This window comes from Mixophyes fleayi, chromosome 6 (assembly GCF_038048845.1).
Source record: "Mixophyes fleayi isolate aMixFle1 chromosome 6, aMixFle1.hap1, whole genome shotgun sequence".
In the NCBI taxonomy this organism is placed as follows: domain Eukaryota; kingdom Metazoa; phylum Chordata; class Amphibia; order Anura; family Limnodynastidae; genus Mixophyes; species Mixophyes fleayi.
The window spans coordinates 147,769,725-147,783,538 of NC_134407.1; the positions used below are offsets into that span (position 1 = coordinate 147,769,725).

Consider the following 13,814-nt stretch of genomic DNA (forward strand, 5'->3'; position numbering starts at 1 on the left):
CAGGGGAGAAGAGGGTGCACTGTACTAAGAGAGAATCACAGGGACGAGGATCCCAGTGAGAAAACATCACAGGACAGGGGAGAAGGCAAGAGGGTGCACTGTACTAAGAGATAATAACAGCGGCCAGGATCACAGGTAGAGAATGTCATGGGACAGGGGAGAAGGTGATGGGGGAACCTGTACTAGGAGAGGATCACAGGGGCCAGGATCCCATGAAAAGTACATTATGTGACAGTTTGATAGGAGAGAGAGAATCCAGAGTCCCAGGGGAGAGAAGAAAGGTGTTTCGCACTTATCAATGACACCACTATTCACATAGTGCAGTTCCTCACTAGGACTACTAAGGAGGTTCTGTCAGAGTAAGCTGTCAGCAGGCTTGAAGGCCTTTAAGGCCCCAGCTGAGCAGTGTTCAACAGCTCATAACATGGCAGGGACAAAAACAAACAGAGGTGTTTATACAGTATGGAAACAGTCTAATTTTAAGAATTATAATCAGTAATTTGTAGTATTTTAAGTTCTGTGGTGTATTTATTTACTCGTTTGTATTATTCTGAGACTGGCATCTTAACTTGCTGATCACTCACCACTTTAAAACAACAGACAGAAAAGGTTGTCAGCACTTTGTGTCTTATTAAGTTCCTGGCACCCTGTGTGCAGCACACTACTTTCAAGTGAAGACTGTTTGCTACTTCATTTGCCTCTGCAGTCCAAGGGCAGTGTATCAGGTCTCTCCTGCCTATCAGGTCTATGTTGCCTGGATCTATTAGAGGCCATTTTTGTAGAATCATGCTACCTGTGGTTGGTGGAAGTGACATCACTGCCATCTATTTGCTATTCAGGAACTGCTGGCTGACAGGAAATACCTGGCAGCCATCTTCAGTTCTCTGTATATACCACACAGTAAAGACATATTCTCACAGTTCTCTTCATCTTGATTTTAACTCAAGACAGTTCTACATGGTGTCAGAAGGTTGGCTGTGATGGCACAAGGTCTCCGACGCATGGATCCACTTGTTTTTCACGCCATCTCCGACACATGGCTCAAATTCAAGAAGGAATGGTGTGTATACTGCTGTGCTGGACTCTCAGACAAATAAAAAAGGTACAGGCATACACCCTCCTTAATTTAGCTGGTTCTGAAGCTTTAGATAAAGCTGACACATTTGTCTATTCAGAGGGGGAGGATCAGGAGGATCCAGGCACACTAAAAAGAACATTTGATGAAATATGCTTACCAGTGAAAAATGTCATAATGGACTGACATGCATTTAACACTGCTGTGCAGAGCCCCTCTGAGAGCACCCAGTCATTTGCTGTCAGATTTAAACCATACTTGCCAACTCTCCCGGAATGTCCGGGAGACTCCCGAAATCCGGGTACGTCTCCTGGACTCCCGGGAGAACAGGCAAGTATCCCGCATACCGGAATTTACCTGCCAAAATTACGGGATTCACGGTGAATCACGTCATTGTGGCCCCACTCCCGCAACAAAATGACGTTTTCGTTGCTGGGGTGGGGCCAAAATGACGCGATTGACCGCTCCCCGCTTCATTTTGTGGATAGTAATATTAATCCTTTGCTAGGTCTGCTGGACAATATAAAACTGGGGTTAATAATGTTAAGTGCTGACATGCAAGTGCTGCAACAGGAGATTTCAGAATTAAGAGACTTTGCTGATCTGTTTGATTGCGATACCATTGGAATACTCCCTGTCACATATCACATGCGTCTTGATGAGACTGTTCCTCCTACAGTGTGTGCTCCTAGAAGGGTGTCTTTGGCCATGAAAGATAAGGTGATAGCCAAAATAATTTGTATGGCAGCATTAGGTGTCATTGCTCCAGTGGTAGAAGCCACTCTGTGGGTGTGGGTCATGGCTGCTGCAGTTAAAAAGAATGGTTCAGTATGCATCTGCATTGATGCTGTGCATCTGAATAAAGCTCTGATGAGAACACATCACCCTCTCAGGACTGTGGAGCAAGTCATACCCGACATGCCAAGCGCAAAGATATTCACCACTTTGGATGCCAAGAGTGGCTACTGGCAGATCACACTGGACAAGGATTCATTCTTACTCACTATATTTATGACACCTCCGGGCAGACATGCCTTCCTCCGAATTCCCTATTGCATCTGTACTGGCAGTGAAGTGTTCCAACGCAGCATGGAACACCTCTTTGAGGGATACACTTGTGAAATCATCATTTATGACAACCTCATGTGGGGTCGCACCATGGAGGAACATGACATGCGCCTCTGCAAAGTCCTCCACCGGATTCGTGAAATCAACATGCAGTTAAACCCTGACAAGTGTCGTTTCAGAGTTACTGAGGTCCCACATGTTGGCCACCTTCTAACCTCAGAGGGTGTCAAGCCGGATTCAGCCAAAACATGGGCCATCCAGCATATGCCCAACCCCACAGACAAGCTGATTTTCAGCAATTTCTAGGTATGACAAATTACCTTTCAAAATTAGTACCTCACTATAGTGATGTCACAGCTCCGCTCCGCCAGATTTTGCACAATGACGTTGAATGGTGTCGGTTGGGCTGTCATGCTGATGCCACTGCTCGCCTCAAGGTTACGATCACTTCTATACCAGTGCTTCAGTTCTTTGATGTACATGTTCCTGTGGTCATCTCTGCTGATGCCTTCCACCATAGTCTTGGTGCTGTCTGTATGCAGCGCAACAAACCCATCAGTTATGCGTCCAGAGCCCTTACAGAGACAGAGTCACGGTACGCTCAGATTAAAAAGGAACTGCTTGCCCTTGTCTTTGCCTGTCAGAAGTTCCATATGTATGGACGTCCAGTGGTGGTTGAAACTGATCACCAACCACTGATCACTATTCTCCACAAACCTATGCACACTGCTTCGGCACAGTTCATGCTCAATCTCCAAAGGTACCATCTCGATGTGGTGTACAAGCATGGAAAAGACCTCCACAAATCTGATGCTTTATCACGCGCTCACCTTCTGGATTCAGGTGTCCCTGATGCTGACGATGATATGGATGTTATGGAGTTTGATGTCCTCTCCTCCCAGCTCATGGAAGAGCTACATGATGCTACACTCAGGGATGACCTTTGCCAATGGTTGTCACATGTTGTCCTGCATAGTTGGCCAACTTCCTCCAGGGAATTGCCTCATGACCTCAAGTCATTCTTTGCTTTCTGGGATGAGTAAACTATCTCAGAGGGCAACCTCCTGCAAGGTCAACGGTTTGTAATCTCATATGCTCTCCAAAATTTTATCCCCAGCATGACCACCGAGGGCACCCTAGGCAAGAGCCCACTTTGCATCCTTAGCTCATTACATTGTATTGGCCCTCCATGGCAATGCCTCCTGCAATGCTCTATGGCCCCATCATGCCAAAGAACCGCTCACTCTCCATGAGGTACCTGACCTCCCTTGGTCTATCGTTGTTGCAGATCTTTTTGTGTGGAGGGGAAAAGAGCACCTTGTGTTAAAGGACTCATATTCTGGTTGGTTCGAGATAAACTATCTTCTGTAAACTAAGCCAAACTGTAAACTGACGAGTACCATTAACAAAATGAAAAACCACTTCTTTACCCATAGTATACTTTGCAAGCTGCTGACTGACAAAACCATATAGTTTTTGAGTGGTGAGTTCCAGTTCTTCACCAATAAATAATACATCTCACATGACACTAGCAGTCCGCGCTATCCACAATCTAATGGACTAGTAAAAAGGGCAGTATGTTCTGCAAAGCCCCTGTTAGACAAATACTACAGAGATTGTTCAGACATACTTAATTTGAGAAATGTCCCAAGGGATGAGCTCCCTTCTCCTTCTCAATGCCTTCTGTCCAGATGCACTTGCACTATCATTCACCAAAGCCAAACTTACACCAACCATTGAGACCTATGTGCAGAGTGTTCTGGGGAAGTCCAGGTTACGGCTCAAAGCTAATCATGACAAAACCTCTCATCAGCTGAGACCATTGTCCCCAGGGCAGACCATATGCCTCCAGATCCCAGTTGGGTTTGACAGAGTCGGGACTATGCAAGGATCCTCCAACAGGCCCAACATCTACATGGTGCAATCCGACTGTGCTTTGTATGAGCACAACAGGCATCACCTCCAGCACGCTCACTAAACGGAATATCGCCTGACAGTGTCAGAACACCTATTCATGTGGACTATGTGGCCTCTGAAGAAGCATCTATTGCAACACAGGACAGTCCTATACCCCTGACCAACAGTGAGCCCTGTTCAACACAGGACACATCACTACCCCCTTTCTTCATCATAAGGTCTGGTAAAATCTCCAGGCCTAATACTAAATTCCAGGACTTTGTTATGCAACTTTCGGTATTACCAGTTGATGTGTATTTTCATTTGCACACTGTTCCCACATCCAACACTTGTCACACTGTCTCACACCCACACACCTGTTGATTGTTACTTTGTTCTAAAAAAAAGAGAGGAGGATGTAGATGTCTGCCATGTGTGGTTGGCGGAAGTGACATCACTGCCATCCACCTGCTATTCAGGAAGTGCTGGCTGACAGGAAATAACTGGCAGCCATCTTCAGTTCTCAGTATATACCACTCAGTAAAGACATATTCTCGTAGTTCTCCAGCCTCTTCTTCTTGATTTGAACCGAGACAATTTTACAATTCTAATAGATCTAGTTCACACAAAATCCTAAAGTGTTGGCAAAAAGGGAGACCCTTTGCACAAACCAGGGTCTACCGAAATTGATAATGAGAATAAAAAATAAATGTGTAAATAGTAAAAAAGTAATATCTTTACATGTTTACATTTATGACTAAGTTATTGCTATACGTGGGAAAGTCACCTGATGATATCTTTAAGCAAATTAATGGGCATACATTAACTATTTACAAATCATTAAAAGCACAATCTTTATAAAGTATATATTTTCCCTATTTCTGCCTATTTTTCCCTTTACAATGGACTTGAAATAAAATGATTTATTACAATACGCTACCAAGAAAAAACAATATAAAATTTACATTGGTAAATGAAAAGCAGCATTATTTGTGATAAAATGGATGAACCTAAAAATTTAATTAGTCATGATGGGGGAAAAAACCTGCTATCATTAAGTAGTTTTTACTAAACACAACTTTTGATTATCTCTAAGCACATGCTATCAGGTGTTAGTAGCAATATGAGTCCTGTTCATTCAGTAGTTGTCTTGGACCCCCCTTCCGCTTTATGTCCTGCACCCTCCATGTAACAAATAGGTACTTTAATCTGGGAGGCATAGTCACTGCAGCTCACAGTACAAAATGACTCAATCCACTCAGTACAACCTATGAAGGGTTGCGGGGTTGTGGTAACCGTTTTTACGATTACCACCGCTTATGAAAACACTTCTAATTAGTTGTATTGAAGAGGACTGGACAAATTGCTACATAGGTAGCCAGGACAGAAAGAGATCAGCTTTTCCAAATCTAGACAACAAATTTCATACAATTTTGCATTTAATGACCCTTGAAGGAGAAAGATTTTGTACGATAGAGTATCTGATTTCTTTAAATGGAAAGGACAACAGTAATGACAGCCTATCTTCATCGCTCTGGCTGTTACCTGGTCCTCTTCTCCGCCTCCTTCTTCGTCATACTTCAATATATTGTCTCTCACATCATCCTCTGGGTCAATGAGCAGCTGCTTTGTGTGTCTTTCCTTTTCTCTGCGCTTCATCCACATGACAAACAAGAGAACCATGGCTGAAAGAATGGAAACAACAGCTCTGTTATCGCCTGATCCTGAATAAAATGGCCAGACCTCACTCTGCCATAACTGGACTAGGACAATCCTTTTGGGTTTCAGATTACTATGCTTTTCATTTATTAGCTATTAAATATCTTTCTGCAACATTTTTAACTACTTACTGATGTTTGATCTTGGCTAATGTGTATGTAAGCATGCTAGAAATACCTAGGGTGCATTGTGCTTCTGTAGGTACAATGACATGCACAGCAGGAGAGGGACTGGTGCCTAGAGCAGGGTTTGGCATATACTATAATATGTACAAGTAGGAGTGAGTCTGTTGGATAACATAGGGTTTTGGGGCATACAACTCGTGGTGAGTATATTGCATGATGCAAGGTATAGGGTATATAAGAGTTAAGCCTGTCTGCTTGTGAAGGTTTGTGGAATGCAATAAAACGTGCATCAGCAGTAATTCTATCCCATGACAAAGGGATGATTTTTTTGTTTCTTTTAAACCAAACAGAATTCCCTAAAGCAGAAAGTTCAGACACAGCTTTCAAAAGAACTCAGCATCAGCTGATAATGAAAGAACCTCTCTCAATTACCCTTCAAATAGAATTAACTTTGTGTGATGCTCAGCTCCTGTATTTTAAACGAACATGAAAGTTAAACATATGCATAAGTAACAAAACACAGGCTCGATGATTATACTCTGTTGCACTCCATGCAAATGATTCCTCTTGATTATGGTCACCTTGCTCCCAGTGCTGAGTGATTGGAATTATTTTGGGTGTAAATAGTAACATCATGACATTGTGAGCACTGACAAGGAGAAATCTGTGTTCAGGGCATAAGGGTAAGCTATCCTAACAGGGTGCAAGACATTAGGGATCTTCCTGCTGAATAAACTGGTTATAGGCAATGCAGGTTGGAGAATAGATTGGTGTGAAATGAACGTGCACCTTTGGTTGGGAAAATGGATTAAAGACAAGTGAAGGTGGAGAGCTGGTTAAAAGAGAAGTGAAAGCACAGCTCTGTTTGTGAAATTGGACTATAGAGAAGTGAATGCAGAGCACTGATTAGAAGATTGGGTTAAAGACAAGTACATGTTCAGTGCTGGTTAGAAGACTGGATTAAAGACAAGAGAATGAGAAGTTCTGTTAGTCCACATTAGGCATATGGTGAGCTGATGGGGGCTCTCCCTGGAGCAGAGGCTGCTCCATTTTAAGGAAGACGCACAGCCAAAACAATTTGTGTGCAACTCTTCTTCCAATCCATCCCAACCAGCCTCAGCTAAGCCTTTGGTGCAGTCCATTGCTGATTTCACAAAACTGGCGGCACAGCCTCTGGTCATATCACCCCTCCTACCCTTCACTCGTGGATAACAGGGTGAGTGACCACAATTACTTATTTGCACAGGGATTAATTGGTACATCAGACCCATATGGTGCAAGATCTGCCAATGTCGGTGCAGGGCCTGGTAAAGGTATCCATTGGAGAGGACTCTGGAGGACTCCACTCAGGTTAGGCAGAGAGAGTTCGGTCTTGAGTTGTTCCTTTGTGAAAATCGGAGCCTGAAGGTTCCTCACTTATGGCTCACAGGATGACTTGATCATTAGTGAGGCAACACATTGTTAGAGTACTTTCCTGCTTGTAAATCTACCAAAAATATGGAGTTTTAGGTTTTGGTCTTTTCCTGCTGGTAGCAGAGGAATGGGTCAGGCACAGAGACAATAGTTCTCTGACCCATGTGGAGTACAGCAGACAGGTAAGGTGGTCCTCTAGAGACCGATGGCCAAGCTCTCAGATAAACAGATGTCATAATGAGCAATCACCCCTCCAGATAGTGGTGGGGGAGCCTGCCTGCTTCACTACAGAGATCAGTGGTACTCTGCCATGTAAGATTCTTAAATGATGGACTTCATGGATTGGGGATATGCCAGAGACCTCTTCAGGGCACCTCCCAGACATTTTTCTTACTATGAGCTTTCCTGCAGAAAAGTTAAACACAAGGCTCTGCAAGAAGCCATCCTCATGTTACTAGTTACATCATCAACTGCATGGGACAGGACATGCTCAGGGTTTCCATGGACATTCAAGGATGCATACTCACAGGTGCCAATTTGGGAGGGGCATAAGGGCTTCTTCAGATTTGTAGTTTGGTCCCATCATTTCCTGTTCATGTGCTGCCTTTTGGGCTAGCGACAGTTCCATGTGTGTTTATAAAGATATTGTGGTCATGCCCACTACTTTGAGGTCCAAGGGAGCAATGATTATCCCTTCTTGGACCACCTCTTGATCAAGGCTAAATTCCTGGCTTTGCTTCAGATGCAATCCAGAGAGATATCAGAAACATTAGGGTCCCATGTTAGGGTCATCATTTACCAGAAATCATATTGAGTGCCTGTCCTGAGACTCTGGGTTTGTTTAACTAACATCAGCAGAAGGTTTGGGGCTTTTTTCTGCCCCAGGACAAGGTAGACTTCTTAATGAGAGAAGTAAATGTGTCTATTGACTCTCTGACAGATGACAGTGCTTTTCTGTATGAAAGTCCTCGGATAGATAGGCTTGTGCAAGATTTTATTTAAGAACATTCCAGATCCATTTTTTCCCCAAAATAGAACAAGTCTCTACTTGACTTGACAGTCAACATATCATTTGGTGGTTAAAGGAGGGCAACCTCAACTAAGTCCGTCCATTTGCTATTTGCTATTAGACAATTGGGACAATGGATGCCAGCCCCCGTGGCTGGAGGGTATAGGCTCTTTGAGGTTCATTTTAGGGCCTGTGATCCGAGGCGGAAGCCAAGTTTCCAACAGAGTTAGAGCTGTCCTAAACACTTTTCTTCAGAGTCAACTTGTGTTCATACCAGGGGTGGAAAACTGGGAGAGCGATTAACACAGCAGGCAAGCCCTGTACCCTAGAGAATGGTCCTTTAGCCAGGACAAATTGTGAACAGATGGTATCAGCCAGATGTTGACATGATGGCATCCCAGTTGAACCACAAGTTGGATCACATTTCTGCTAACGGACTATGGATATGACAGGAGAGACCTGATACATTGCCCTTGGACTGCAAAGGCAAATGACGAAGTAGCAAAGAGTCTTCACTTTAACGTAGTGTGCTGCAAACAGGTGCCAGGAACTTAACAAGACAAAGAGTGCTAACAACCTATTCTGCCTGTTGTTTTAAAGTGGTGAGAGATGAGCAAGTTAAGATACCAGTCTCATAATCATACAAAAGAGTAAACAAGGTAAAGCACACTTCTGCTAACGGACTAGGGATATGCTAGCCATCTCCTGGCCATTTCTATGGCTGCATGTTAGAGCTGGGGCATGTGTTTTGAAAATCTCCCTATCTGTTTATCATGAAGATAGATTTTGTCTATAGAACCACCTAAGGACATTGTGATTCGGACTTTAGGTCTAAGTTAGTGTACGGAGTAAGGCGGGTACACACTACAGTATTTTCAGCCAATCATCGCTCCAATCACCCGATAAATGACCGTTCAGCCCGATATCGCTTTAGTGTGTACACTTAGACGATGAATGTTAGTCGTTCCAAAGCACCGACCATCGTTTGTTTTGATTGTTCAGCAGAACTATAAATCTCGTGCAGCTATGGAACAACATCCTTCCAATCCTGCAGTGTGTATGTACTCATGATTAGGATCTCCATACAGTTTACAGAGTCATGATCTTTTCAGCCAACGGTTATAACAGTTGAAGAGCACAGATCTGATGGTAAATCTATTAAAACATGTATAGTGTGTACGCAACAATCGGCATACTGATCGGGACTTTTGTTTTTTTCAGTCGATCGTAAAATCATTGTAGATAACACATTGGTCAGAAAATTCTGTAATGTACACAGTCTAAGAGAGGTTTCTTCACTCTTTGGATTTAGTTCAAGAATTGAAGTAGGACATTCTTGATTGATGATCTTTTACAAGGTTTACAAAGTTTTATAGGTTTTGAATGGAAGGTGCTGCACAGGGGCAGGTTTGGGATGTTTCCATGTGTCTCCCAAGGATGATAGAGAAAATGTTTTTTTTTTTTATTACATTAAATTTTTTTCTTTGATCATTGCCCACCCTCTTTACATTCTAGTTCGATTGTTATCATTAACCAAGTTAAATGTTTTTTTTTTTTATCAGGGGTGTTATGTTTTCTCTCTCTCTCTTTTATTGTTCTCTTGATCTGTCCTTTGGGTCTTGGTTAGAATTTTTTTTTATTTCCCAGCAGGATGGGGTTAGAAAAGTGGACACTGAACACTTTAATCTATTTTTAAAGTCGCCAAGTGCTAATGGAGCCTCTTGATACCTGATGGTCTCAGTGTCCTCCAAAGGATTTGGAATTTTATGTTTTATGTACATAAATGCAATTTTAATTAAGGCCCAATTCAACATAGATATAATACTTCTGCAGCTGGGCAAATAAAAGGAAAAAAATTATGAAATTTAAATTTTGTTTGCTGGAACCATAATAAAATACATATAAGACAGTTAACAATCACTTCATAATAAAGTATTAGAGACCAAAAGACTAATAAAAGCATGACATGGCAGTAGAACTGGGTAAGCTGCTATTTTATAATTTGTCACTCAACAACAACAACAACCACCAACATCCCCATCTGAGGATACTGAGGTTTATACAATGGCAGTGGAAGGTTATTGGCCAGTGGAGTTATTTAGCTAGGTCAACTCACACAACAGGATGATGATACAGATGAGGATGGAGATAATTGCTCCTGTGCCCAGTCTGGTTGCAGCTACTGCGCCGATTGTCGTACAGTCTCCGTTCTCATCACAGGGACAGACCTTCACTCTGATAATGGATGTGTTGTAAAGTGGAGGGTTTCCCGAGTCTGTTACAATGACAGGCACTTCATACACGCCAGATTCCAAATAGCCGATCTGCAGACTGAGGCGTGCGTAGTTACCTGAAAAGACCACAAGGTGGTGCCAGGACAACACAGAAATCTTGGAATATCAATTGCAGTTACTATTACCTATGGCTACATGTGTTACATGTTTTGTTTCAGCTTTAAAGTTAATGAATATTTCCTATGTGTCCAAATAAAAATAACAAAGTTTCTCAACATTTTTTTCAGCTGGGAAACCAAATTGTATTTAATTTGTAATTAATGATTAACTTTTTTTAAAAAATGTACTGTTGTCTACAAAAGAAGCATAATATTGGTAAAATAAATTAAACATAACATTATAATGTAATTAAGAGATGACTCCACTCAAAATGAATAATTTTATGGTAGAGGTAAGCAGGCGCGGGCTGGGAGGTTTCAGCCCGGGGGGCGCACAGGCGGCCGCATCACATGACACGTGATGCGGCCACGTCATAATGGCGCGGCCGCATCGCGTGTCATGTGATGCGATCGCCTGTGCGCAGACGCGGCCGCTGGTAATATTAACAAATTATTGCATAAACTGGAGGGGGACGGGGGACGGGCGGCCGGCCCGAACAGCCATTAGACTGAGCGGCCCGGGTGCCCGCTGCCCCCCCTGCCCCCCGGTTCAGCCCACCCCTGGAGGTAAGTAATATTGGATAACAGTACAGAGTAGTCCATAAGTGTGGAAACAGTCTTTTAAGCGGAAATGAATAAGGAAATATTAATCCAGTATCTACACATATGATCTGGGTGTGTTGGAAAACTTTTTATGGTATGTGGCCAATATGGCGGCCATCATGAGCCAAAACTGCTATATATAATATAAAAACTATGGATGAGCAAAAACTGCTAAAGATGAAGCAACAACTGGTGTGCAGACATAATTTTCAAAGAGCCCATAGCATAGCACTTGTTGTCTGTATTGTGAATGTAGGGTTAGTCATATCCCTATTTTGAGATCTTTTTCCTACACATAAGTGGCATCCCTACAAGATTCAAATGTTGCAGCACCTGGCTGAGGATGACCCAGAACGTCGGGTGGAGTTTGCACACTGGGTAACACATCAACTGAACAGTTTTTGCTCATTCACTTTTTGGTTTATCTGCAACTGATCCAGCTTGTTTAAATTTGGCAAGGAGTTTGGCAGCTGCGCTGTGACTAATGGGGGGCCTATTTGGGTGATGTTGGTTGAAATAATTTGCTGCAGCATGTGTGCTTCATTCTCCAGATATCAAGACAATCTCAACACGTTCTGTTTGTGTTAGTGCCATTGTCATAAATGTCGCTATCGGCAAAACAAAACTCAGTTTCAACTCAGGAATGAATAACGTTACGTTAAAACAAAGAACAGCATTGTTTTTCTTATCAAATTCTGTCACATTATGTCACATAACTACCTTCCCATTAAAAAAAATTGAGTTGCATCCAATATGGCCGCCATATTGACCACATACTCTAAAAAGTTTTCCACCACACCCAGATCATATGTGTAGACTCTGTACTAATATTTCCTTACTCCTATCTGTTTTGAAAGGGTGTTTCCACACTTATGGGCCACCCTGTACAATGTATAACTTACCTTTGATCCACTGGTACCCCAATGTGCCATAGCTCCTTGAAGGATGAATGGCCCAGCATTGCTCTCCATTCTCCTACTAAAACAGCTTATTACAAACTGCAGTGTTGTCTGTTGTCTATGTTTCTCTGCCCTGAATCTCCTACTCATTTGAAATATAAATATCACAAGAGAGGGGCATCAACAGCGCTGTGTGCAGCAGGATTATGGTGAGCAATGCAGGAGCCAGCCATAGTGGATCAAGGTGAAACACTGAGTAAAGACCTCTAATAAGGCCGATAAAGAGAATAACCTCTGGTAGGTTCTCTACCAATAGGGGGTGATGTCACTGAAATATCACCTAGGTGTCATGCTAAGGAGGAGCATGAAGATTGTTTCTACCACACTTATTTATTAAGACTTTTATTATAGGTGATTGGTTGTAACATATATACGGCCAATAATGTTAACAGAATTGGATTATGATATTTTTCTGGTTTTTGTCTTTATGACTCTCATTTGGGAGGATAAAGAGAAGATTCTCTCGGGATAATACGTCACCAAATATAGGTATATTATTTATTGTATCTCTGCACTCATTTTTGCATTTTGACATCACTATTTAGTTTCTGGTTTTGTTTGAAAAAACCCTCTAGCGCTGAAGGTATTCACACATTAAGGATTGACCTATGTTTTAGATCCAGACTCACATGTTAAGAACCTCTGAATTAAAGGAATGGGCACTAGAGGAAAATTATTACTAAGTATTTTGTATTCTTAAGTCTTCTGTCCCAACAAAAACCTAACATTTACTAACATTGCATTTAGATACAAGTATTGCACTGACCCAAAGCAACCAATCAGTTATTTGATTTATTTGTCTAGCGTAAGTTCAACAACACAACAAAGAGTCTAATTAGTAGCTACAGTTTAGTGCAAGGTTTGCACCTAAATGAGTGTTTGTAAATGAACCCTGATCTGTATACATGGTAAGTTAAAGGAAGATCGTCACCTGCCACTTAAAGCCAAATTGTATGACTATTTGAAAATAATCATTAAGTAGAACCCCTCTCACTGTCATTCCTACCATTTATCCTGGTAATAGTCCAGTTCCTTCTAATGGTGGAGGGCACAGTGGGCAGCTCAAACACAAAGGGGTCTCCGCTGGGCTTGCGGTCCATGTCCGTGGCTGTGATGTTGATGCCACGGGAATTGAGCCTCTCACAGATCTGGGACTCTTTGGGAAGGAGCTCAGGAGCGTTGTCATTAATATCAATCAGCTGGATCTGCAATGTACCAGTGCCACTGGCAGGGGGCACTCCTGTGGGCGATAGAAAAAAATAGAGATTAACCCCTTTCTCTTGAGGTCAGCGCACAACATAACTTTTTTGTTTTTACTATTTAATTATAATCCTGGCTAATAATAATGGTGACTTTTGTGTGTGACTTGTGACTTTATAACTTTACCATTTTTTGTAGGTACTTCAAATCATGACTTGAGTTCTCTTCAAGCGTTTAAGGTGTCAGCCGATGTCAAACTGCAGCATAGAAGTGCTCTTGGTATTATTCCTGCTTAGAGCATATCCTAGTTTCCCCACAGTGTAATGCATGCATTACCAATGAGCAGTGTACCAGA

General features: G+C 42.3%; 1 protein-coding gene across 2 annotated transcripts in view; it reads right to left on the reverse strand.

Annotated features, from left to right (window-relative positions):
- Nucleotides 1-13,814, reverse strand: part of CDH4 (cadherin 4) — a 615,053-nt gene that overhangs the window by 18,000 nt on the left and 583,239 nt on the right. For both annotated transcript variants that reach the window (XM_075176773.1, XM_075176772.1), the window contains exons 12-14: nt 13,266-13,499; nt 10,422-10,655; nt 5,585-5,724 (exon numbers count right to left, since the gene is read on the reverse strand). In XM_075176773.1, the coding sequence (XP_075032874.1) occupies nt 5,585-5,724; nt 10,422-10,655; nt 13,266-13,499 (608 nt within the window). The remainder of the gene's footprint in view (nt 1-5,584; nt 5,725-10,421; nt 10,656-13,265; nt 13,500-13,814) is intronic.